The following is a 25,840-nucleotide window of genomic DNA, read 5'->3' as shown; positions in this document are numbered from 1 at the left end:
CCCTGAGAGCAAGACTTGAGCCAAAGGCAGCCACTTAACCAACTGAGCCATCCAGGTGCTCCAGTATTTCATTATGTCTTAAGACTGAATAATAGTTCATTGTATGTATGTAACACATTGTGTTTATCCATTAATATGCTGATGGACAGTTGGGTTGTTTACACCTTTTGACTATCGTGAATAGTGCTTTTATGAGTATGTATGCACAAATATCAGTTTTGGTCCCTGTTTTCATTCTTTTGAGTATATACCCAGAAATGGAATTGCTGGATCATATGGTAATTTTATTGCTAGTTTTTTGAGGACTCGCCATTCTCTTTTTCACAGCAGCTGTACCACTTTATATTCCCACCTGCAGTGCACAAAGGGTCCAATTTCTCCACATCCTTCCAACACTTGTTCCCACACACTTCAGCTTTGGCCGCCCCAAGACACAGAGTGTGGCAGATTGAGACTGGAGTGGGAGGAAGGCCTTTAAAAAAATCCCAGAAATCTGCGTCTCCGTAAATCTGGCTAGGGCTCAGGGACCAGTGTCAGGAGAGAGAGTTCTTCGGTCCTGGGTTTCAGAGCTGGGTCCACAGGGCAAGCTAGCAGGTTGGCAGTTGTGTTGCTTGCCTTAAGCACCAGCTCTGCAACTGCTCCTGCTTTCCAGCAGGCCAGCCTTTGTTAGCGTGTGTGTGTGCGTGTGCGTGTGTGTGTGTGTGCGTGCGTGTGTGTAGATGGGAGCGCGTCCAGCTCCCCGGGCTCCATGCGGCTGCCCTCTCAGCAAGGCCTGGGAGCCACTCTCTTGGATCCCGGATTTTCCCGACGGATTAAACGTGGCATTCCCCTCCCTCCCGCCTCCGTAACAGATTTAAAAATAGCTCGTCTCGGGGGCGCTGGGGAGAGTCTCCACCCCTGTCTGGGCGAGGTGGGGCGGCGGTCCCGGGAGCCGGCGGCGTGAGACCCCGGGCCTCCAGCTGCTGGCGTGCAAGGCTCGGTTGCCCGCGGGCGTGCCGATCGGCCGCACTGGGGTGGGCGCGCCGGCTCTGTCCCAGCGGGGGAAGGCGTCCGGGCTCCCCGCTCCTGGGGGTGCATCCGCGGCCCGCGTGGCGCCGAGTGTTCCGGAAACGGCCGCCCGGCGGTCGGGGTGGTGGAGCGAGCCGGGAGGCGGGGCTGGGGCTACACTGGGGAGCCCGCGCCTCTGGACCTCTGCCGGCTCCCGGCGGCCCCCAGGTGAGCGGGACCGCGTGAGAAAACTATGGCAGGAATTCGGCCCAGGGAGGGCCGCGGGTGGGGAGCGCCCTTGTAGTCCGAGCCGTGGGTGCGGCGGGCCGCGGGAGGTTAAACATTAGCGGCTCGGGCGCCCTGTAGGGGTGCAGCTGGGAAGCTGCGGGAGCTGCACTCCGGGGTGGCCTCTAAACCGCCGCTAGACCGCCGGGTTCTGCCCCTCATCACCAGCTCCCTCGGCCTGCTCTGGACCGAGGTAACCGCCCCCCCCCCCCCACTCCGGGGGAACCAGGAGTGACTGCACCCCCCAGGACTGGGCTTCCCTGGGTGGACAGACTTGGATGCTTACTTTTTGAAAAAGTAAGCAATTTACTTTTTGAAAAAAGTAAATATGGTTTTGGAGGGCTTGATGTTTTGAGTTCTGCAGGTAAAGGGGATCTTCTGGTAAGAAGGTGATTTAAAAAAAAACACATTGGCATCTATGGTTTGTCTCTCTTGCACTCTGGGGCTGGAGTTTAGCCGGAGGCAGCAATGGTATTTTTCTTTTGAGGTGGCTGCAGATGAAAGTCCAGGGGAGACTTGCTTTGTACAGAACAAGGATCTAGAAGGGGGGCTGGAGGGCTTGGGCAGGGCTACCCTTCACCCAGCACTCCTTAGGGCCCAGGGCCTTCCTGCCCCCGCCCCCCATTGTCTCCGAAAATTTGATTTTTAAAAGAACTTTGAAGAGAGGCCTGGAGAGTGTGAGGTGCTCTGACTGTGGCCTCTCACACTTTCATCTGCAGACGGGGTGGGTGGTCTACTGCCTCTGTCAGGGAGGTCCCTCATCACCTTCTCCTGGCCTCCCAGAGCTGAGGACTGGCCAGTGAGAACAACCCCTCTTAGAGGCTGGTCCTCCAGTCAAGTAGTTGATAAGCAGTCTTTTTTTCAGTCTCTGTCAGCACTAAGGGTCTAGAGACATCTTCCTCATGTGGAAATAGTTTTGGATATCATCCAACTTAATAAAATGGTCCCATGAAGTTATATGCTTCAGGTTGGGAACAGAAACCTGAATTCCTTTGTGGAATTTAACTGGGTTCTGCCACAAAGCTGGAGTTTGGTCAAAAGGCTTGTGGCTCAGTGTACACTGACAGGAGCAGGGAAGGGGGCGACTTGGTGGGCTGTTCTGAACCTCCTTGTGGGCCCTTTTCAGAGAGGGCCAGTCCTGGATGGGGGTGGGGGGGTAGGGGGGGTGGTTAATTACCTGCAATGGCAGCTGTTGCTAGGCCATGCACCTCTAGGGAGGATTTTGTGGCAGGGCGGCGGTGCGGGGGGGGGGGGGGGGTCTGGTGGCTGAAGATAGAGAAAGTCTACCAAAAAGCAATGACTCCTCCATGGGAAAGAAAACAGCAGTATATTCTAAACTCATATCTTTCAGATGTGAAAAGCAGTGCTGATTTTTGACAGTTCTGCACCTGGGAAGACAGGTCACGTCAGTTTGTAGTCTTCCCCTCTGAAATATTCCTAAGCAATGCCAGTCAAAGCCCTAGCTCCGATTTTTAGTTTAAAGAAAATTCTTCTGTGGCAAAAACTTGAGAGGTTTTTTTAAAAATTTTTTTATTGTTATGTTAATCACCATACATTACATCATTAGTTTTGGATGTAGTGTTCCATGATTCATTGTTTGTGCATAATACCCAGTGCTCCATGCAGAATGTGCCCTCTTTAATACCCATCACCAGGCTAACCCATCCTCCCACCCCCCTCCCCTCTAGAACCCTCAGTTTGTTTTTCAGAGTCCATCGTCTCTCATGGTTCGTCTCCCCTTCCGACTTACTCCCCTTCATTCTTCCCCTCCTGCTATCTTCTTCTTTTTCTTTTTTCTTAACATATGTTGCATTATTTGCTTCAGAAGTACAGATCTGTGATTCAACAGTCTTGCACAATTCACAGCGCTCACCATAGCACATACCCTCCCCAATGTCTATCACCCAGCCACCCCATCCCTCCCAACCCCCACCACTCCAGCAACCCTCAGTTTGTTTCCTGAGATTAAGAATTCTTAAGAGAGGTTTTTGACCAACCTGTTGGTGCTGTCTTTTAAAAATACCTTCTTAGAAGGTGATCCAGGCCTCCAGTTCTGGAGGGAGTAAGTCACTGGAATAAAAAGCAGAGCATAAGGAATACAGTTAGTGATATTGTAGTAGTGATGTAAGGGGACAGATGGTGGCTACACTTGTGGTGAACATAGCATAAAGTATAAACTTGTCAAATCACTAAGTTGTACATCTGAAACTAACATAACATTGTGTGTTAACTATACTCAAAAAACAAAACAAAACAAAACAGACCTCCTTAAAGTTACTGGGAATGGAAACCAGCTGGAGGGGGAGCTGTGTGCCACTTGATAGTCCCGGCAATGGGGTTTGCACCCTCAAAGTTTGCATCCCTCAAGGAGGTACTAATATTATCCAAACCACAAAGAAGTAAAGAAGCTTGCCCCAGATGCAGGAGGCAAAATTCAAAACCACGCAGCCTGCTTACGGAGTCTGAGCTCTTAGCCACTATGCCATGCTGCCTACCGGTATAGATGGACCTCCACCACCTCCCCCTGCTCCTACTGCAGGTGAATGAGTGCCCGCTTCAAGGCCTTGCTCACACCTGACAGCCACCATAAATCACACCAGCCACTCCATCCCTCCCAGCACCCACCACTCCAGCAACCCTCAGTTTGTTTCCTGAGTTTCCAACTCCTTCCACCTGAAGGGCAGGAAGGAGTGGAAAGGGTACACCTTTCTTTAGAAAACAACAGAATCAGAGAATAAATCGAAGATCTGTAATGATGGTGTTTCAGGAGAGCGCCTGAGTCACTCTCCTCTCTTTTGGGATGTGTAGGGCTCCCTTGCCTACTGTGTGTGCATAGCCTGTTTGCAAACTGTGTGACGGTTTCCTTGGCAGCCACAACAATTAGCGCTAATGACAAGCCTGGGCTCCCCAGGGCAGGTACTGCTGAGGCTAGCTCGGGGAGCCAGGGCAGGCTTGTCCATGATTGCCTGGCAGCTGCCTCGGTAGCTTGGTTCCCCTAACTGCTCCTCTTGGTTGCATTCTTGAGGAAGCAAAAGAGACAGTAAGGTGGCAGCTGTGGTGGTATAATCTAGCTGTCCATTGATATGAAAAAATCAGAATTTAAAAAGATCAGTTGTTTAGTTGATTATTGTGCAAGTTATCTTCGACGGATTATAGGTGGGCAGGTTTCAGAAGAACCATAAATTCTCTGGGAGCTGTTTTGCCGTGGGATGGCTGCCTTGTGAGGTGGTGAACACCCCATCACTGGGGGTGTGCAAAGCAAGGGTGGTAGATGGGCTTTCTTTCTTGGCTGTGGGATTGCCCCAGGTAGAAACCATCTCTTCAACAATGAAGCAAATTTAGAATGCTAGCATAAATGTTATTCTTTTGGGTCCTACTAATTCATGGCATTGGTCTAAGATTGGGAAGCTTCCTGGGACCCCATCAAAACATGCAGAGATGGTTAACACAGCTTTGGATTTCCTAATGCTGCCTTGTGTTTCTACTCCCAGATGTGGGGAAGGCAGTCTGCTGATGCCTGGAGAAGCACAGTGTGACTGCCCTTTGGGGTGTGTGGTTTCCAGGTAACCTGCCGCACCCTCCCTGGGCTTTGTCTCCTGCCATCCTAACCTGGAGTCTAGCTGCGGAGTTGCATCCTGTTCAGCTAAGCTCTGTGGAGATACAAAGGGAATTTCAGGTCCCTGGCACTGATCCTGTTGTGATTTGCTGTAAAGTTTTAGTTCATGCGGTTTGGTCAAGAAATCTCAGGTACTGTCATTTCCATGGTGGGAAGTAATTTCTCTGTCATCATCATCATCATTGGGAGGTAGATGGGCAAAATTCAAAAGCTATGGAGTCAGGCAGAACCTGACTTGAATCTTGGCTTCATTACCTAGGAGCTGAGTGACCGGGGGCCAGTCCCTTAAGTTCTCTGAGCCTCAGTTTCTACGTTTATCAGATGAGGCAAATCAGCTACATACAAGGTTGTACGATGGCTAGAAATAGTACTTTTAAAGGCTGGCACACAAAAACTTAATCAGTGATGGCTGCTATCATAATCTTCAAATTCCCCCAGTTATGCTCACCTTTGGATTCCAGAGCCCTAAGACTTCTGAGAACCTGGGGGTTCTAGTGGAAGACAGGAGTGACGCTTCTGGCGTTCAGAAAGACCACATGAACTCAGATCCCCAATTCAGAACTCTGTATAACTGGGAATGGGGCTACCATCCTCAGTGTTTACAGAATGTGCTCAGAGTGTAAACGTGAGGGTTTCAGGGCTGCAGCCATATCTTGATGGTCAATGTGGGCTCTGGGGCTTCTCGCTGATGAGCCTGAGCCCATCCACAAGGGCTCCTGCACTCTAGGCTTTCATTAGCAGCGGTGGGATCAGGCTGTGGACACACATGGTAACAAATCCAGCATTTTAGTAAGTCTGAATGGCATTTCTCTCCAGTGGGTCCAAATTAAGGACTCCCAACTCTCTTCTTACTCTTTATTCTAATTCTTGCTGGTTCATAGGCTCATTTCTCCAAATCCCCAAGAATATAGACTTTTGAGGCAGATATTTGAAGATTTTGATAATTCTGCTCAGGTCAATAGCAATCTGGGCTGCAAGTAATATGCTAGGGGCTAGAATACAACAGATAATGAATAAGCCATGGTCTCAGCCCTTGCGGAACTTATAGCTGGGGGACTTGGAGGAGAACGGAGACAGGAATGTCCTGGTCTGGTCTCTCTGTGGTACAACCACTGCACCCTGTCCCAGCTGCTACCCTGGCACGTACACTCTGTGTGGTCATATCTGTCTATTTTTCTGTCTTTCTGGAGAAGTCTGGAGCCAGACACCATCATTTACTACTAGTTGTATGATTGTGGGAAGTCATCTGCCCTCTTGGGTCACCTCTAAGTTTCTTCACCTATACACTGGGTTGTAGTGAGAGCTAAGTGGGATAGTGCATGGAAAGCCTTATAATTGTATGTGCAGAGCTGGTAATTAGTTTTATTAATGATGGTAGGGACTGTTGCCTGGGTCACCATCAATTCTGAGTGCCAGTCGTGGTGCGTGGCACTTGGTAGGGGCTCAGGAGTCATTTGTTGATGGGATGAATAAATGAATGTTGCATAGCCACCCCGATACAGACCAGAGTGTGGCGAGGCGCTCAAAGGAGTGTACACTCTGTGCTCCCCTGAGCCCAGGGGAGAGGCAGGGCATTTTGACTGTGGGCCTAGGAGCGATTTATGGTGGCTGTCAGGTGTGAGCAAGGCCTTGAAGCGGGCACTCATTCACCTGCAGTAGGAGCAGGGGGAGGTGGTGGAGGTCCATCTATACCGGTAGGCAGCATGGCATAGTGGCTAAGAGCTCAGACTCCGTAAGCAGGCTGCGTGGTTTTGGATTTTGCCTCCTGCATCTGGGGCAAGCTTCTTTACTTCTTTGTGGTTTGGATAATATTAGTACCTCCTTGAGGGATTGTTCATGAGGATTACATGAGTTATTCTTTATGAAACACTTAAAAACAGTGCACATAAATAAATAGCCCAGAGATATGAACCTGTGGACAGCAAGTAATATTGTAAGTGGGAGATGCAGCTAGAAAGGTAGTTTGAAAAACAGTTCATAAAGGTGTTTGAATATCTTTTTAGTGAATTTGGAATTAGCCAGGGAGGAACACAGAAAATCCATTCCCATATGGCTGATGCCCAGAGGTGGCTGCCCCTTCCTTTGTTTTGTTTTTGTTTTTTAAGATTTATTTATTTATTTTAGAGAGAGAGGAGGAGAGCAAGGGCCTGCGCACAAGGTGGGGGGAGGGGCAGAGGGAGAGAATCTCAAGCAGGCTCCCTCTGAGCGCGGAGCTGACCCAGGGCTCCATTCCAGGACCCATGAGATCATGGCCTGAGCCAAAACCAAGAGTCAGTCACTCAACTAATTGTGCCCCCCAGGTGCCTCAAGGTGGCTGCCCCTTCTAAATGGGGCATGCACTCCCCCTTTGCCATAATCCCCAACATTCCCTACTGCAGTGGTTCTGAATCAGTAAATCTGGAGACTTGCATTTTTAACAAGTTCCCTGCTGATGCTGATGCTCTGATGCTGCTGGTCAGGGACCACACTTTGAGAACTGCTGCCTAATTGTATCTTGGACACTAAGGTAGGGGATCAATTGCCCTTTATCATCAAGCTTGTACTGTGGTTTTTCTTATACCTGGCACATTTCCTGCATTTAATACTACCTTCCTGGCCCTGGGAGAATCTGGATTTGCAATTTCTGGTATACTCAGTATTGGAAGGCTGGATCTAAAGGTCCCAAGAGAGAGATGGGCCAGCAAGAAAGAGCTTTGGGAGTGGCTGAGGCTCAGCCTAAAGCAGGCCTTTGGTCGCTGAAGCTGTGGGTATGTGTGTGAGCTCGTCATCAGGGAGAGTGTGCAGGGAGAGATGGGGCATGAATGAACAGCAGAATATCACGGGGGCACTGCCCACACCCCCTCTTCCCCTTCCTTCCTCCCCCATATTAAAGGAAGGGTAAAAAGATAGTAACTGTTCAAGGAAGAGGCTGGAAGGAACTTTCAAAAAAGTGGGAGAAGCTGAGAGAGTAGCCGATGGAGCATTCTTAGCCTTACTATTAGAGAGAGGACTATGGGCACATAGCTGAGGCCAAAGCTTAAATAGTTAAACAGTGAGTTCTAGGTGAGCTCCCGGTCAGCGGGGAGGAGAGGAAGCAGGTGTCCTGTTACCCTTGCCCACAGCATGCCTGGTAACCTGCTGTTGCTCCAAGGTATAGCTTGTTGTGGCAATTGTCTCTGAGGCCCCAGAGACACAGTTGCAGCTTGGAGCTGAGCATGGTAAGTATCATGTCTCCCATCTCCTTTTTTTGGTTTGTTTAAATAACATAACACGCGAAGTAGCAATGGGCTGGTCTTGTCACGGCCATGATGGGAGTGCAGGTGGCTAGCTCGTTTTGGTTTTGGTGTCTGTTTGGGGGAAGAGTATCTGAGAAAGGGAAGCGTGGGAGCTGCAATGGAAAAAGGTGGGTCAGTGGCAGCCTGCGCCCGGCCTTCAAGGCCAGGCCAAGCGGTTTGGACATGGTGCTGTGGCAACAAGGGGCCACGCTGAGCTCCTGGGTGCAGGGCGGGTGTGGGGTTCATATACCACGGTAGCCCCAATGCCTGGCACAGGGGCTGGCCCGAGTAGGCATGCTGTAAATGGGGGGGCAGTGGGTGAATGAATGAGTGAGTTTGAGGGATAAGGGGTCATGACCTGATCAAAGCCAAGTTTTAGGACAAATAGCTTCAAGAATCAATATTCAGAGTCCACGAGCTTTGGAGCCAGGTGTACCTCCAACTGTGCTTCAATTCTGGCCTCCCAGTCAGGGACAAGACTCTTAACTCCTCCAGATATCCGTTTCCTTGTTTGTAAAACGGGCGTAGTGATAACTGCTTGCAGGTTTGCACGTGGAGTCAGTCTGTGTCTGACATGGAGGCTGGCACTTGCGGCACTGCGGCCGATGTTACTACTGAGTGCTTGGCCTTGCACCTCCTCCAACCCTCAGGCACCCTGCGGGCAGGTAGGGCAGGCCGATCGCGGTCTTTCTCAGATGAAGGCTCAGGGAGGTCAGGGACCTTCCCTGGAGGCCCTGCCCCTCTTTGCAAACCTAGGAGGCCTTTCCCCTTCATGAGGTCAGTGACCTCTCTCCCCTCTGACTTTCTCTTGTACTTAAAAGTTTGAATCACATGATCTGGAAAGAATTTGATTAAGTAGGGTCACCTGTCCTTCTTGTTGCCCCGTTCAGATTCGAAGTTCCCCAAGGGCAGAAATTGTATTTTTTCTATAAAAATTATAAAAGTAATAGATGACGATGTGAAGGACTTTGGATAGTATAGGAAGGGGGAAAGTGGAAAATCAAAGTCTTCCGACTTCCATTCCCACTCCCAGAGGCAACCATCACTAACAGCTTGATTATTTTTCTAGAAATACCATAGTCTATGCTTGCAAAATGATAGGCAATGAATCATATATAGGAACCGTAAATTAGTGTATTTTATTTCACTATTATTACACATGAGCAACAAACATGAATCATTCATGTATGTGTGTATATATATGTATATATATTATATGCATGTGTCATTAGCATCATCGGTCTGTGTAAGGCTTGTCTATCTATCCATCTCCTACCCATGCACCATCCATTCATTAATTTATCCCCGTTTCACACCCTATTTCCCCTCCTTCCTCATAAGCAACCATTCCAATGTGAGATATATCTATAGACCTATGTCTATGTGATATATGTAGATAGATATAGATGGATACATGTGAGATATACATATCTTTATTTTTGCCAATTATGATTATGTGTGATTATATTATAATTTAAACAGATGCGGAAATACCTGTGTATATATGTATATATGTGTAGCTATGTGTGTATATATTTGTATCTATGTATATGTATACACAGACACACACTCATTACTCTGTATCAGTGCATGAATGGTTGCCTTATTCTTATCAATAGCTGCATAGTATTTCATTGTATAGAGATACCATTTGTATCCCCGTTGTACTTTGTACTTCACTTTCTTGTATTTTTTCTTATACTTTGCTGTTACAAACAGCACTACGTGACAGTTTTTGCACAGCACCTTTGCACACCTGTATAAGTTTATCTGTAGGATAAATTATAATTCTTAGTAGTGGCGTGTTCATTTTAAAATCCTATTGCTATTGTCAAATTACTCTTTATTTTTTTTAAATTTTTTATTGTTATGTTAATCACCATACATTACACCATTAGTTCTTGATGTAGTGTTCCATGATTCATTGTTTGTGCATAGCACCCAGTGCTCCACGCAGAACGTGCCCTCCTAATACCCATCACCAGGCTAACCCATCCCCCCACCCCCCTCCCCTCTAGAACCCTCAGTTTGTTTTTCAGAGTCCATCGTCTCTCATGGTTCGTCTCCCCCTCCGACTTACTCCCCTTCATTCTTCCCCTCCTGCTATCTTCTTCTTTTTCTTTTTTCTTAACATTCAAATTACTCTTTTAAGAGAGAGAACGATTTCTGTGTCTGCCAAGAGAGTGGAGAGGAGAATCTGAGTCTTTTTTTTTTTTTTTTTAAAGATTTTATTTATTTATTTGACAGAGAGACACAGCAAGAGAGGGAACACAAGCAGGGGGAGTGGGTGAGGGAGAAGCAGGCTTCCCACGGAGCAGGGAGCCCGATGCGGGGCTCGATCCCAGGACCCCGGGATCATGACCTGAGCCGAAGGCAGACGCTTAACGACTGAGCCACCCAGGTGCCCGAGAATCTGAGTCTTTTGAGAACAAATTGGACCTCTTTTCTAAACCAATAGGTTTGAAAAAAAGACCATCATGGACTGAACAGAGCCTGTGTGCAGAGACATGGCCGCTCTATTAAGCAGCCCCTGGCAGTGGGGGCCATCATCTTACTCACATCCCACCAGAGGAAGCATAGTCCTGTGATCACACTTTACAGCTGGGGCACCTGGGGAAAGTAACCGACTCCTGGTCCACAATAATCTTGTAACGATAGGAGGAGAGGATGGGGTGTGGTGGTTGTTAGGAGGCTCTGCCTCCCATGGCGAGTTATTGGACGTTATCCTGAGGTCAGTATAGGGTTGCAGAAGGACCCACTTAGACATTTGACCCGTCCCTCTGACAAAGACCTCTGGCAGGGACTCTCGCCGTGGACTTCCGCGCGGGGCACAGAGGAGGGGGGATTCACTTGCTTCATTCCTAGCAGGAGGACCTCCTATGTGCCAGATACTAGGCTGGGTGCTTCACTTGCCTCATTCCTAAGCACAAGCCTGAAAAGTAGGCTCTGTGATCTCCCAGTATGCACAGAAGGCTTAAGGATGTGAAGGAACTTGCCCGAGGCTGCGATCTGAATCCACACCCGTGGGACTGTAGAGCCCACACCTGGCCTTCTGCAGGTCTCACCGCGTCAGTGCACCCCGTGCGTCCTACAGCTGCTGCACAGCCCCCTCCCCTCACCCCACTGAGGCTCCCACTGGCCAGGTGTACTGTATGTGCAGCCAGATGCGTCTTGCTCAACTTGGACCCTCTCCTTATTTTCCAGGCCCTCTCTCAGCTCCTGTGCCTGCTGCCGTGGCCTTGGTGGCACCCTCCCTCCGTGGTCGGTCCAAGGCTTCCTCCGCCCATGCAGTCCCCGGCTACCCCCGCTGAAGGCCTCAGTAGCTCCCTCTTTGGGGCCTACCCGCTCCCTACCTTCAAGTTCCAGCCTCGCTCTGAGAGCGTGGACTGGAGGCGCATTAGCGCCCTGGACGTGGACCGCGTGGCGCGGGAGCTGGACGTGGCCACTCTGCAGGAGAACATCACTGGGGTCACCTTCTGCAATTTGGACCGGGAGGCGTGCAGCCGCTGTGGGCAGCCCGTGGACCCGGTGCTGCTCAAGGTGCTGCGCTTGGCCCAGCTCATCATCGAGTACCTGCTGCACTGCCAGGATTGCTTGAGTGCCAACATCGCCCAGCTGGAGGCCCGGCTGCAGGCCAGCCTGGGCCAGCAGCAGCTTGGCCAGCAAGAGCTGGGTCGCCAGGCTGATGAGCTCAAGGGCGTGAGAGAGGAGAGCCGCCGGCGTCGCAAGATGATCGGCACCTTGCAGCAGCTGCTCCTGCAGACAGGGGCCCACAGCTACCACGCGGTGAGGAATCTCTGCAGGGTGGGGAGGGGGAGGGCTGTGGGCCCAGTCACCGGGCCACCTGGGCGGCACCACCACCGGGATGGGCCTCGGGTTGCTGTGGGCCATGCTTACTGGGGTGAGGAGCAGATGTTAGAGCTGTCTCAGCAAGTTCTGTGTGTGTGTGTGTGTGTGTGTGGCAAGTGTGTATCTGAAGGATATGTGTGCATATGTGTGTGTGTGTTTATGGAGAGGGTGCATGTCGAGGGAGTGCAGGTGTGAATGTGTGGAGGATGTGCATGTTTAAGGACAGTGTGGATATGTGTGTCTACCATGTGAATGTTTGGAACATACATCCGTGTGTGGTATGTGTATGTATGTATGTAGAGTGTGTGGTGTGTAATGTGTGCTTGTGTGTGAAGTGTGCACCTAAAGATATATTTACGGTGTGTGTGTGTGTGTGTGTGTGTGATGAATGAAGGATATATATGTGTGTAAGGGTGTGTGTATTTATGGAGGGCGTGAGTGTGTATGTTTGAAGGGTTTGTGTGTGCATGTAGCAGTGTGATGTAAAAAGGCGTGTGTAAGAGGTGTGTGTTTGTATGTGTGTGTAGAATCAGTCTGTAGCAAGAGACTGGTACTGCCAGGCCCATTCCCGAAAAGTGATCCCATCATTCAACCAAGTGACAGTTCATTACCCAGAGCGGTGTTTGGACATTCACATCTGCATGGCTAGTGTGGCCTGGGGACCACTGCACTTTCATGAATTGTCGTGGTGGCCAGGTCCTGGGCCAGGCTCTGAGGAGGCAGGCACAAGTCATGCTGGCTCAGGTGTTCAAGAAAGTCATAGTTTGGCGGTAGGTGGGACAGAAGGAATCATATGATACAATGTAAATGGATCTAATGGTAATTGAGACAATGTTAATTACGATACAAAGGGTCAGAACCCTTTCAGTTGTAAATGCCAGAGCCGCAGTTTAACTTGGCTTAGGCCAGTAAAGAATTTATTGGCTACTTTAACTGAAAAATCCAGAGATCCGGTGGGACTCAGGTGTGGCTTGTCCTTGGAATCAGATGATGGGCACCAGAATTTAGTTTGTCCCTGTAGCTGTTGGCAACTCTTCCTCAAGTGTGGGTTCCATTCTCAGAAAGATTCTGTCTGTGTGGTTGCAAGTTGGGCCAACAGTGCCAGTATCTGACCTTCCCGAGTTCAAGGCTGGCATCATAGAAGGCCTACTTTGGTCCCAGAAACCCAGCCAGTTTTTCACCGTGTCCTGTATTTGGCTGTGTTTGGGTCTCCTACCCATCTGGGAACCATTCACAGGTCCCCAGGAATTCAGGGTTGTGACTGGTCTAGGTCACATGTCCCACCGTGGAGCTGGGGATGGACCAAAGCCCATGGATGGAAAGTAAGGGGCAGAGTGATTCCCCAGAAGAAAACTGGGGTTCTGTTGTCAGCAGAAGGAGTGGCTACTATACTTTCATCATGACTCTTTAATGACACCTTCTAGAAGTTGCATAAGTCACTTCTGCTTACATGTCATTGGCCAGAATTTAGTCACATGGCCACACCTGGCAAGCGAGGCTGGCACATAAAGTGTTTATTCTCATTAACCTAATGACCAGCTAAAAATCAGGGTTTTGGTACTGAGGAAAGAGAGAAAATGTGTCTTGGGGGGACAACTGGCAATTTTTGTCACATTTGTGTAAAGATGGCAAATAATCTGCCCTCTTAGTCTGATTGAGTAGGATTAACAGCCTGCAAAGTTGTGTTGGAAAAGTTTTGAGGTTTTACAGTGAAAAGATGATATGATAGGTTGGCAGTGTCTGAACGCTTGAGGAGAGTGAAGTGGAATTAAAGATACTATTATTTGTTCTCCTCTGCTCTGGTGGTTCTCAACCCTAGGGTGGGCCCTGGACATTGGCTTTTTTTTTTTTTACTTTGTATTGTGAAAATTTTTAAACATGTACAAAAGAGAGAGTAGTGTAATGAACCTTCATTTGTACACCACTCAGCCCAATTGTTATCAACTCATGGCCAATGTTTTTGGACATGTTCCCCTACCTGCTTGCCCCTCGCCTACATCACTTTTGAAGTGTGTTAGACATATGGTGTTATCTCTAACTATTTCAGTATGTATCTCTAAAAGGCAAGGACTCTCGCTTTTAAATATAAACACTACCATCATCATGCCTTGAAAAACCAACAAAAATTCCTTAGTATCCTCAAATACCTAGGTAGTGCTCATAGCTCCCGAGGGCGCTGGTAGTGTTCAGATCAAATTCTTCATTTCTGAAGCAGCCCCGAAAGCCCACGTAAATAGGGATTTTGATATTGGGAGAACCCCAGGTTGAGCCAGGTGATGTAATCCTGCACTTACCACTGTTTCCCTTCTGTGCAGTGCCACCTGTGTGACAAAACATTCATGAATGCCACCTTTCTCCGGGGCCACATCCAGCGCCGGCATGCAGGTGCGGCAGAAGGAGGTGAGTCCAGGTAGCCCTCCTGGGACCGTGGAAGAGTCTGGGCTGGTTTTCAGTGGGTGTGGGGCACGTAGACCATCACAGCTGCCCTCAGACCTCATCATCCAGTAGAGGAGGGGATGATCCCACCATCCACCACAGGGGATCCATCCCATGTGGAGCTGGGAGGGTTCTGGCCATGTGTGTAGAGAAAAAGGGAGTCAGACAGGTAAGTTCAGTGTTAGCTTTGTCCCTTCCTATTATGTGACCACAGTCAATGCACCCCCTCTGAGTCTCAGTGGCCTTTGCTGTGAATGGGGCAGTCAGATTGTGACGTTGAGGGGTCCTTACCTTCCAGCCTTCTATGAATCTGCTGTTCTCTGATGCTAACTATGAATGGGCTTAAATGGGGTTAAGGAGCAGTTAGACCAGTTCTTTGACTTTTTGTATGTACATGAGCTAATTATGACTTAATCACTTTAATTTTACCATTTCAAATTCCAAAACAAGTAGCAAGGCTGTATGTTTCCACATAAAGAGATTTGCATATTTTATATCCATATTTGTGGTTCATAAGAAATAGCTGTTAACACATAAAATAAATATAAATATGAAAATATAAATCATATAAATATAAAAATCCCGTTAAATAAAACTTTTTTCTTATTTTTCTTCATTTAAATTTCCTTTTCAAAGAGCAGACTTAGAGTTTTAAAACAGCACCATTTACCTAATTATTATGCATTTATTATATATCTAATTCTTCTTGGTTCTGCATTGGAGGCTGCTAAAGAAAAACAGATTTTCTACTTCTTAAATGAATTTTTCTGATAAAAAGACATGTCTTTGAAGAGATATTTGTATACTGATGTTCATAGCAGCATTATTCACAGTAGCTAAGATGTGGAAGCACCCAAATGTCCGTAGACAGATGAATATATAAACAAAATGTGGTATATACATGCAAGGGAATATGATTCAGCCTTAAAAAGAAAGGAAATTCTGTAACATGTTACAACATGAATGAACCTTGAAGATATTATGGTAAGTGAAGTCAGTGAGTCTCGAAAGGACAAATACTGTGTGATTCCACTTATATGAGGCACCTAGAGTAGTCAAATTTATAGAAACAGAAAGTAGAGTGATGGTTGCTGGGGGCCGGGGGAGGGGGTCCATGGGGAGTTATTTAAAGCATACAGAGTTTTTGTTTTATAAGAAGAAAAGTTATGGAAGTGGATGCTGGTGATAGTTGTACAACATTATGAATTGTGAATGTATTTAATACCATCAAACTGTACATTTAAAAATGGTTAAGATGCTAAATTTTATGTTATGTGTATTTTACCACAATAAAAAAATTGGAAAAGATGCCTTTGACCTGGAAAATTTATTTTTTAAATTAATTTATTTTTTAAAAAAGTTTGTTGATTTTTTTAAAAGATTTTTTATTTATTTATATGCCAAAGAGAGAGACAGAACACAAGCTGGGGGAGTGGCAGGCAGAGGGGGGAAGCAGGCTCCCCACTGAGCAAGGAACCAGACACGGGACTCGATCCTAGGACCCTGGGATCATGACCTGAGCTGAAGGCAGACGCTTAACGGACTGAGCCACTCAGGTGTCCCTTGACCTGGAAAATTTAAATACAGAAGGGTAGAAAAGCGAAAATAAAAACCATGGACAATATCACCTAGTTAATATTTTGGTGTGTTCTCTGTCATTATTTTTCTGTGTATGTATATAGTCCTATACTATGCAGTTTTGACTGTTGCTTATCTTCACTTAATATATCACATTTCCAGTGTTATTCAGTCATCTTGGAAAACATGATTTTTAATGGCTGAATAGTATCCCATCCTGTGGCTATCATAATTTATTTCACAATTAAATTACTTCCTACTTTATATGGGTTACTCATAAATTTCCCTATTACAAATCACCTGATCTACATTCTTGTATGTAAATCTTTGTGCATATTCCTTATTATTTTCTTAAGGTTAAGTGCTGAAGGAGAAGGAAAATATGTTCTTCGGGCAATTTTCGCTAAATTAATGTTCATGATCTTTTTATTCTCAGGCAGCTGGCCTTTCGGATACCCCTGCTCTCCTTTTTCATATCACTTTGTTAACCCAAATTAATTTCTACCGCATCTAAAAATTGCTTGTTTCTAAAAAGTCCAGTCTGAGGAAAACCATATCTCATTTCGGGTTTTAATAATGGTGCTGTCTAATAGGCACTAAAGGTACTTTAAAAAGTAATAAATGTCCAAGTACAATTGGTGTCTTTTTCATTAACCCGTAACTCTTGGTTTGTAAGTATGTGGTTTAGTTAGAATGTTCTCTTATAATTCATTCTCTTTTTAATCTTAGAAAAGTTAAAGTATACACTTACAGCAACCTTGGCTGAAAGTTTCCTTTATAATACATGCTGCTTTTTTTTTTCCCATTTGAAACTTACTACTATCCTGTATTTCTGAACAAAGTGAACTTAAAACTACAATTATTTTCACTATGTTAAACTCCTCTCTGATGGCTGTCAGGATCCATTGATAGGTTCTTTGTATTAATAATCACTGTGCACGTGCTGTTTGGTATTCTGCTTATGTTACTCTACCGATCTCTTCTTTACATTTGTGCGTGTCGGGACTGTCAAAATGGTTATTTTCAGTGACAGTAATAGTTCACGCTTAGTGAGCTGTCAGGCCAGGCATTATGCTAAGCATTTTGCACTATCACATTTCACCTTCAAGACAACAGTCTGAGTTGGGTGCTGTTATCTCCATTTTCCAACTTGAGGAAACTGAGGGTCAGGGAGGTTATGTCACTTGCCCGCGGTCAGTGTCCAATGGAAATGGCATAGCTGGTCTCAGCCTGAGGTGTGGCTGATTGCATAGGCGAGGAACCACACTTCATTCATGTTTTCACTGAAACTGGCCACGCTGTCTTTGCATGGACCCTACAGGGAAGCAGAAGAAGCAGGAACAACCAGTGGAGGAGGTGTTGGAAGAGCTGCGGGCCAAGCTAAAATGGACCCAAGGGGAGCTGGAAGCCCAGAGGGAGGCGGAGAGGCAGCGGCAGTTGCAGGTGGGCCCGGAGAGGAACCTTTGGGGAGACCCAGTCGTGGACTACTGAGAAGACCCATGAGGCACCTGTCTCCCACAGGACTGAAAGTCTGGCTGGTTTCCTGCAGCTGGGAGTCAGCGCCAGGGTGGCATCTTCCTGGGTGTGGCAAATGATCTTAGGTTGGCTGGGAAGGAAAATTCAACTATTTTTCCAGATCTGTGTGGCCAAAAGTAGAGCCGAGAATTGCACTCTCCTGCATTATTCAGCACACTGTGAGGGCATTTGAACCAGCATGTTAACTTCTTACACTACCCTGCTGGTTTGCTTTTTTGAGAACAAAGACTGGATAAACTCCAAAGTCCAGTCTTGAGGATGTACTTAGTAGATAATTGTAGAATGAAAGTATGTAAACTTGCCTCACCCCTTTCTTCATGTAGTCATTCTTCATTCATTTCCTCAGCACCCATTTACTGAGCGCCCGCTCTGCCATGAATACAAAGAGGGACAAAAGACAGGGTCCCTATCTTCAAGGGACTTTACAGTTTAGATAAGACTTGGCCCCCTCCATGTCCAAACAATGGGGACTGTGGGACGAATATGCTTTGGGTCTCCACAGTGACTTGCCTAGACAAGGGGCCCCAGCAGTTTCTCCGTCAATATTTGCCATAATGTGGAATTAATGATTCTATTGTTCTTGCTTTTCTTTCCAGGAAGCAGAGATCACCCGTCAGAAGGAAACAGAAGCTAAGAAAGAATTTGATGAATGGAAAGAAAAAGAGCGGGCCAAGCTATATGAGGAAATAGACAAGCTAAAAAAATTATTTTGGGATGAATTTAAAAGTGTTGCCAACCACAACTCTACATTAGAAGAGGTACCCAACACAAAAGGCGTTCAAAGTTCTTTTGCTGAAAAACTTTTTATTCTCGATATTTATTTCTTAGTTTGTGCTAGTTTTATTTCATCTGCCACTGGAAGCTAATATACTGAGGCCAGATACCAGAGGCCAGTGCCAGGGATCGAATCTCTGCTCTATCACATATTGGCTGTGTGACCTTAGGCGAGTTACTTAACCTTCCTGTGCCTCAGTTTCTTTTCTGTAAGATAGGTTGCTGGAAGGGTTAAATTAGCACACAGACAGCACTTAACATTGTCTGGTATATAGTAAGAACTCCCTAGATATTATCTTTATTTTTGCAAAGGGCTTTCTTTCATCACTGGACAAGATATGAGGCAAAATTTAAATGAATGCGCTTTTCAAGTATGTGCTGAGTGCTGCCTACATGCCAGGCGCTCTGTTGGGGTCTGTGGAGATCACACGGAATAGTAAGATTTACTGACTGTATTTACTGGTTTCCAGCCTCTGTGCGGGGCACTTTATTTACAATAACTTTCAATCCTTACAACAACAAAACAACCATAACGTTCTCAAAGTAGGTACATTATTCGTTTACTTATTTCTTTTTTAAAGTTCTTTAAAAGAAAACTATTATCATTCCTCCTTTACAGGGGAAGACATTGAGGGCCCATAACATGCTCAAGGTCACACATCTACTAAGGGGTAGACCTGGGATTTGAACTTAACTTTTTAAACTTCAAAGCCTCTGCTTTTCTACTGGGTATACTGTCAAGGTTACTCAGGAAAACCTTATTAAAGGTTATTATCCCTGGACTGTATCTTCTCGTATAAACCTCTCTGACTAAAACCATACCAGGGAAAATGTTTTGGAGGAGAAATATTTTCAGAATATATTTAGCTCTTGTTGGTCCTTCTAACATCAAGGAGAATCTTCTCTTGTTTTTGAAAATGAACTACTGGTAGCGTTTCTCACAATCATTCTACGTTTTGCTAAAGAAACACCTGGAGAACTTTTCCAGAAGGAGATTGTCATGGGATATGAGTGGAGTCTTAGGTGATCCATCATCTCAATCCGCGATGGGAAGCCAGGGATAGGGAAGGCTGCGGGGTTGAGATGAGAGCCGTGTGTGTGTGTGTGTGTGTGTGTGTGTGTGTGTGTGCGCGCGTGTGTGTGCGCGTGTGTGTGTGTGTGTGTGTGTGTGTGTGTGCGCGCGCGCATGTATGGTTATCTGTAAGGGCCCAAGCCCTCCCACCCTAAATGTTCCTGCAGTGTGGTCAGGGACGATATGTGGGAGACAAGACGCTGCTCCACCACATGGAGCTCATGCTCTTACCAGCTCCATGCTCCTCATTCCTGAGCTCGCCCACACCCCTGCCGACTCCCACTCCTCCCCTGACATGGTGCGAGCTGACTAGACATTTGATAGATAGATACTGACTTGAATTTGGATTTGTTGTTCAGAAACCTCCTCAGCAAAGGTTGGAGGCTTACTTTGGTTCAGAAATTCTAAGTTTTGGTGAATGAGGACATAATTCTTACCATCCATGGTTTCTTTTTAACTTGGGTCACCATTTTCCTAAACTGGAACATCATTTTTTTGGTCTTTCCTTTATAGGATTGCTTATGCTGTGTTTTTGTGTCTGTATGTCTCCCCCATCTCCTCTCAAGTGACATTTTATATTTTACTTTTATTATAGGAACCAAACTGGATACACACTTCTCAGTGTATTTGGATAATTATTTTGTTAGCTTTTTTTCCTAATTTGGGGGAGAAAGAGATAAGATTTCATTTACAATAAGTGTGAATAACACTGTAAGCCCGTCCATCTCATGACATAAGACAAGATTCCCCTTGCTGTTAGGAGGGCCAGTGAGAGGGAAATACTTCTCGAAGATGTTGCTCCTCAAAATTTTCCCTTTGATACAAAAACCTGTGAGCTTACTTTGGCCAAGTTACCTGGCTGCAGAAAGAACCTTAGGTAAGATGTAGGGTAAATCCAGCTGCCAAAGGAGTCCCTAGTTGAATGGAAATTGCCATGAAGGTTTGTAATGCCGAGAGATCCTGCTCTCTGGTTGTCTGAGCATCAGTGTGAAGACAGAAATGACACATCAGAAGCCGAGGGTTGCGCATCCACTTAAAAAAGCATTTGACTCTATGAAAATACTCAATTAGAAATGGTTAACATTTATACCCAATACTGCTTTAGCAGTTGAGAAGAGTTAAAGCTGAGCAAGAAAGATAACAAGTTAAACTCAGGGACTTGCAGTTCTTTAAAGCTTTAATAGGGGGCTTATGGGTTTTGTGTAGTGATAGAGATGGAGATAATTTACTTTTGTGGCTGCAGCAGTGATATGTTTAAAAAAATATAACCATAGGTGGCAAGACCCCTCCTCTTGGATCCCCTTTTCTGTGCCCTTTCCTTCAGATGACACACTGCTAGCTCAGGAATCACTAGGTATTGGCGACACCACTCCAAGCCAGGCAAAGGCATGCTGTCTTGGTGACAGCCAGCATTTTTTGGTGGGAGGAGGGACGGGAGTCCTCAAGGAATGGTCCAGAGTGCATGAGACCCTCCCAAAGCCTCTAAGAGTCTGATTCTCTTCAGCCTATTCGAGACTGAGGAGGAAATGGGGGCAGAAATGTCTGGCGAGCTCTGGGTTTGGGGTACAGCCGGATTTCAGTGCACTTGAAATTCTGCTCTCGAATTCTGTTCGTCCACGGGGCACCTGCTTCTCCTGAGTAAGCACTGAACTCTCAGGGGAACCCTCATGGAGGGGAGTGCAGACTTGTGTGAGTATGCGCAGGCACGGAGATGTCTGGCGAGGACAAGCGGGAGTTTGGGGTAAGGTATGCCCTTCTGACGTTGCTCAAGGTATAAAAGATGACATCAAGATTAGATCTTCATCTGAATAAGACCGTGTCCTGGCTTTTCAGAAACTGCAGGCGCTGCAGTCCCACAGTGTGGTGGAGTCCAATCTCGGGTCACTGCGGGATGAGGAGTCTGAGGAGCGACTCAGGCAGACTCAGGAGCTCCGGGCCCTGAGGGAGAAGTTGGACATTCAGGTGAGCTGATAGCTCTTGCCCATTTCCCCACAGCCAGCCATGTTACTTTCAGTAAAGTTTCTCTGTTTTGCTCTGTGGTTTTATGGAAGTTGGAAGACATCAGGTTTTATCTTTGCAGACCTTCTGCCAATGCACGAAAGCATGGGATCGGATTCTTAGGGTTCTCACGTGAGGCTGGTGATACACGTGGGTGCAACATCAGGTTTGCCTGGGATCTTTCCAAAACACATACAGTTATGTCCCTTACTGGGTACGTTTACCCTCATTTTGATTCCAACCCAGTTGAAAACAACTCTTAGCAAGTGTGATAGTCTCCTGTTTGAAGGTATTTGGGGCGGGTCTCGTGGGTGATGGTAAATATCTAACAATCACTCTCTGGGCCTAACAAAGCTTTAATCTGTAGCAGTTGCTGTTTTCTGTAGCATGACATTTCCCACCCTGGCCGATTTCATGCTGCCACTGTGAGGCCCTTGGATATGGAGTTGGAGAGGCTGGAGCCGAGTCTGCTCTCCTGAGCTGGCAGGCGGTGGCTCTGGCCAGCACTGGACGAATGTTACGACGGTCCAGCTACATATGGTCTGCATCACTGATCGCTCCATGACAAGGAAGGGCCTGGTCCCTCAATCAGGCTGTGCTTCTGTTTCTGCTCTCTACGATTGTTAAGAGAGAGCTTAACGTCTAACTGACAGCAGCAAAGTGTTTCTACTGCTTGATGTTTTACAAGTTTCACATTAAGAAAAACTAATTTTTTTTCTATGACCTCTGTTCTCATCCTTTGCCTCATTTTCTATGGATTTCCTTACCAATTTGAGAGTTTCTATGACATATAGAACTTAACCCAACTCTTTCTTGTTCTTGTGGTTATTTATTTTATTTTTTAAAAATATTTTATTTCTTTATTTGTCAGAGAGAGAGAGAGAGAGCACGAGCAGGGGGGAAGGGCAGAGGGAGAAGTAGGCTTCCCGCTGAGCAGGGGGCGAGATGCGGGGCTCAATCCCAGGGACCTGAGCGGAAGGCAGACGCTTAACCGATTGAGCCACCCAGGCGCCCCTGTTCTTGTGGTTATTTACCCCACAACATTGTTCCTTCAATTTTGTTGATCGTGGCTTAGGCCATACGAAATTAATAATGTTTATGTGGTAAAAATGATCAAATTATCAATCTTTTGTTTATGGCTACTCTGAGGTTTAAAAAGAAAATGTTTTTGTGTTTCCTTTTAGTGCCTTTATGGCCTTATTTATTTATTCCTTCATTCATACGTACCTCTTTATTGCGGTATGATTGGCGTATAAAAAGTTGTACATATTTGATGTACATGATTCATTGAGTTCGGGGATAAGTATTTACCCTTGAAACCATCAGGCCACAGTCATATCCATCACCTCCCAAAGTTTCCTCCCACCCTCTTTATTATTATTATTATTATTATTATTTTCTTTGTGTGTGTGTGGTGGTAACACAACATAAGATCTACCTTCTTAGCAAATTTTAAGTGTACAATATATCATGCATAACAAACCTTGTACCCTTTGACCATAACCTCCCCATCTTAACCCCTGGCAACCACCATTCTCTCTGTTTCTATGAGTTTGACTATTTTAGATCCCACACGTAAGTGAGATCATACAGTGTTTGTCTTTCTTGTCTGACTTATTTCACATAACGTAATGTCCTCTAGGTTCATTCATGTTGAGGCAGGGTTTCCTTCTTTTTTAAGGCTGAATAGTATTCCAGTGTATGTATGTACCATGTTTGGTTTATCCACTCATCACTCAATGGATTATTAGGTTTCCCTATTTTGGCTATTGTGAATAATGCTGCAATGAACATGGGAGGATGAGTATCTCTTTGAGATCCTGATTTCAGGTTTTTTTTTTTTTTTTTTTGATCAATATCACGAAGTGGGGTTTTGGATTATATTGTAGTTCTGTTTTTGATTTTTAAAAAAGATTTTACATATTTATTTATTTATTTATTGGAGAGAGAGAGAGGGCATGGGTAAGAGAGGGAAGGGGCAGGAGGAGAGGGACAAGCAGACTCTACGCTGAGTGTAGAGCCCGATGTGGGGCTCATCCCAGGACCCCGAGATCATGACCTGAGCTGAAACCAAGAGTCAGATGCTTAACTGACTGAGCCACCCAGGTGCCCCTTAATTTTTTTTAATAACAGAAAAACAAGTTTATTAACAAATATATCTTATGTATACATGGGAGATATCCGGGGGAAATGAGTAAGTCTGTTTTTAATTTTTTGAGGCATTTCCACTCTGTTTTTCATAATAACTACACTAATTTACATTCCCACCAACAGTGTATGAGGATCTCCTTTTCTTCACATCCTCACCAACACTTGTTATTTTTATTTTTTTTTTTTTAATAATAACCATCTTGACAGGTGTGAGATGATATCTCATTGTGGTTTGATTTATATTTCTGTGCTGATTAATGATGTTGTAGGCCTTCTTTGGGGAAATGTCTATTCGGATCCTTTGTCCATTAATTTTTTTTTTTCTATCGAGCTGTAGAAGTTTCTTATATTTTGGATATGAACCCCCTATCAGATATGTGGTTTGCAAAAGATTTTCTCCCATTCCATAGGGGGTTTTCCTTTTGGATGGAATATTCTGTATACGTCTATCTGGTCCATTTCGTCTATAGTGACGTTCAAGTCTAGTGTTCCCTTTTGGTTTTCTGTCTGGATGATCTATCCATTGTTGAAAGTGGGCCATTGAAGTCCCATGCTCTTACTGTATTGCTATTTCTCCCTTCAGTTGTATTAATATTTGCTTTCTATATTTAGGTGCTCTGATTTTGGATGCTTATATATTTACAATTGTTACATTGATGAATTGACCCCTTTATCATTATATAGTGACCTTCTTTGTCTCTTGTAACAGTTTTTTACTTAAAGCCTTTGTGGCCTGATAGAAGTATAGCTACCCCTGTTCTCCTGGTTACAGTTTGCATGAAATATCTTTTTCCATCCCTTCAGTTTCAGCGTATGTGTGGCCTTAAAGTGAGTCTCCTGTAAGCACCATGTAGCTGGATCTTGTTTTTCTAATCCGTTCAGTCACTCTATGTCTTTTCATTAGAGAACTTAATCCATTTAAATTTAAAGTAATTAATGGTGAGTAAGGACTTACTTATTGCCATTTTGTTAATTATTTTCAGGCTGTTTTGTAGTTACTTTGTTCCTTTCCTCCTCTCTTGCTGCCTTCCTTTTCGATTTGATGATTTTATTTTATTTTATTTTATTTTTTTAAGATTTTATTTATTTATTCATGAGAGACAGAGGGAGGGGGGGGAGAGAGAGAGAGAGAGAGAGAGAGAGAGAGAGAAGCAGAGGGAGAAGCAGGCTCCCAAGGAGCAGGGAGCCCGATGCGGGACTCGATCCCAGGACTCTGGGGTCATGACCTGAGCCGAAGGCAGATGCTTAACCATCTGAGCCACCCAGGCGCCCTGATGATTTTATTTTGTAGTGGTATGCTTCGATTCCTTCATCTTCTGCATATCTGCTATAGGTTTTTTTGTGGTTAGTGTGAGACTTACATAAATCATCTGATATTACAGCAGTCTATTTTAAGCTGATAACAACTTAATATTGGTTGCATATAAATACTTCTCATCTTACACCTTCTGGTGTCCACAAACCAGCCAGTTGGAGCTGTGGCTGGTTGTTGAGATCCCTGTGCCAACAGCACAGGCTGATTTGCTCTGCCCTGTCCCTCAGTTCTGAGAGGGGTGGGACAGAATTGGGCCTCCTGGGCAGCATCCTGTGAGGTTGGGGCAGCGGGTGCTCACTCGCTCTCACTTTCCTCCGTGGGAAAAACTGTGGGCTGAGGGGTGTCTCTCTTGGCACTGAGCTGTGCCACCTTGGAGAGAGCTGATGCAGATAAAGTGAAACTTCTCTGGAATACATCTATTTTCGGGGTTTTGTTGTTTTTTGTTTGTTTGTTTGTTTGCTCCTTTTAGGTACTAGGAACTCTCAGCTGGATTCCTGGGTTCCCATAAAGGAATCCTCATCTGTGGGTGGTTTGAGAGCTGGAATCTCCAGTGGCACCATCTTACTGATGTCACTTCCTTTTTTTAAGTTTACATCTTTGACCCACCTAAAACTTATTTTGGTTTAAGATATGAAATAAAGATTCAAGCTCATATATTTTTTTTCCAGGCAGTTAACCACCTGTTTGAACTCTAGTTGTCAATAATCTATTTCCCCCAGACTAAGATTCCATTTCCCACCCCCATCTTTGTCTGGGCTTTTTAGTCTTTTCACTACTCTGCCTAATCATGAGCCAGTACTTTTTAATTCTTGTAGCTTTATAACATATTCTAATATCCAGAGGCCCGTTTGACAACATTTATCTTTTTCAGAAAGCAGAATGGAAGAGAAAGATGAAGGAACTTCAGGGAGAGCATGCAGCTCAGAAGCGAGAGGTAACTCCGCTCGGGTGGTCTGGGGGGGCTGGGTTTCCTGAGACCTCCTCTTACC

General features: G+C 45.7%; 1 protein-coding gene across 6 annotated transcripts in view; it reads left to right on the top strand.

Annotated features, from left to right (window-relative positions):
• Window positions 1-25,840, top strand: part of DZIP1L (DAZ interacting zinc finger protein 1 like) — a 62,296-nt gene that overhangs the window by 18,891 nt on the left and 17,565 nt on the right. For 4 of the 6 annotated variants that reach the window (XM_027587768.2, XM_027587767.2, XM_027587770.2 and 1 more), the window contains 6 exons: window positions 11,347-11,928; window positions 14,307-14,391; window positions 17,327-17,448; window positions 18,138-18,299; window positions 21,221-21,349; window positions 25,723-25,785. In XM_027587768.2, coding sequence (XP_027443569.2) covers window positions 11,347-11,928; window positions 14,307-14,391; window positions 17,327-17,448; window positions 18,138-18,299; window positions 21,221-21,349; window positions 25,723-25,785 — 1,143 coding nt within the window. Of the gene's footprint in view, window positions 1-1,099; window positions 1,216-8,058; window positions 8,086-11,346; window positions 11,929-14,306; window positions 14,392-17,326; window positions 17,449-18,137; window positions 18,300-21,220; window positions 21,350-25,722; window positions 25,786-25,840 lie in introns of those variants that run through there. The other 2 variants (XM_027587772.2, XM_027587771.2) reach the window with 2 other exon arrangements.

The sequence above is a fragment of the Zalophus californianus genome, chromosome 1 (genome assembly GCF_009762305.2).
Source record: "Zalophus californianus isolate mZalCal1 chromosome 1, mZalCal1.pri.v2, whole genome shotgun sequence".
Lineage (NCBI taxonomy): Eukaryota > Metazoa > Chordata > Mammalia > Carnivora > Otariidae > Zalophus > Zalophus californianus.
Note: the sequence above shows the minus strand (reverse complement) of the source record. Positions and strands in the feature narration are given on the sequence as shown.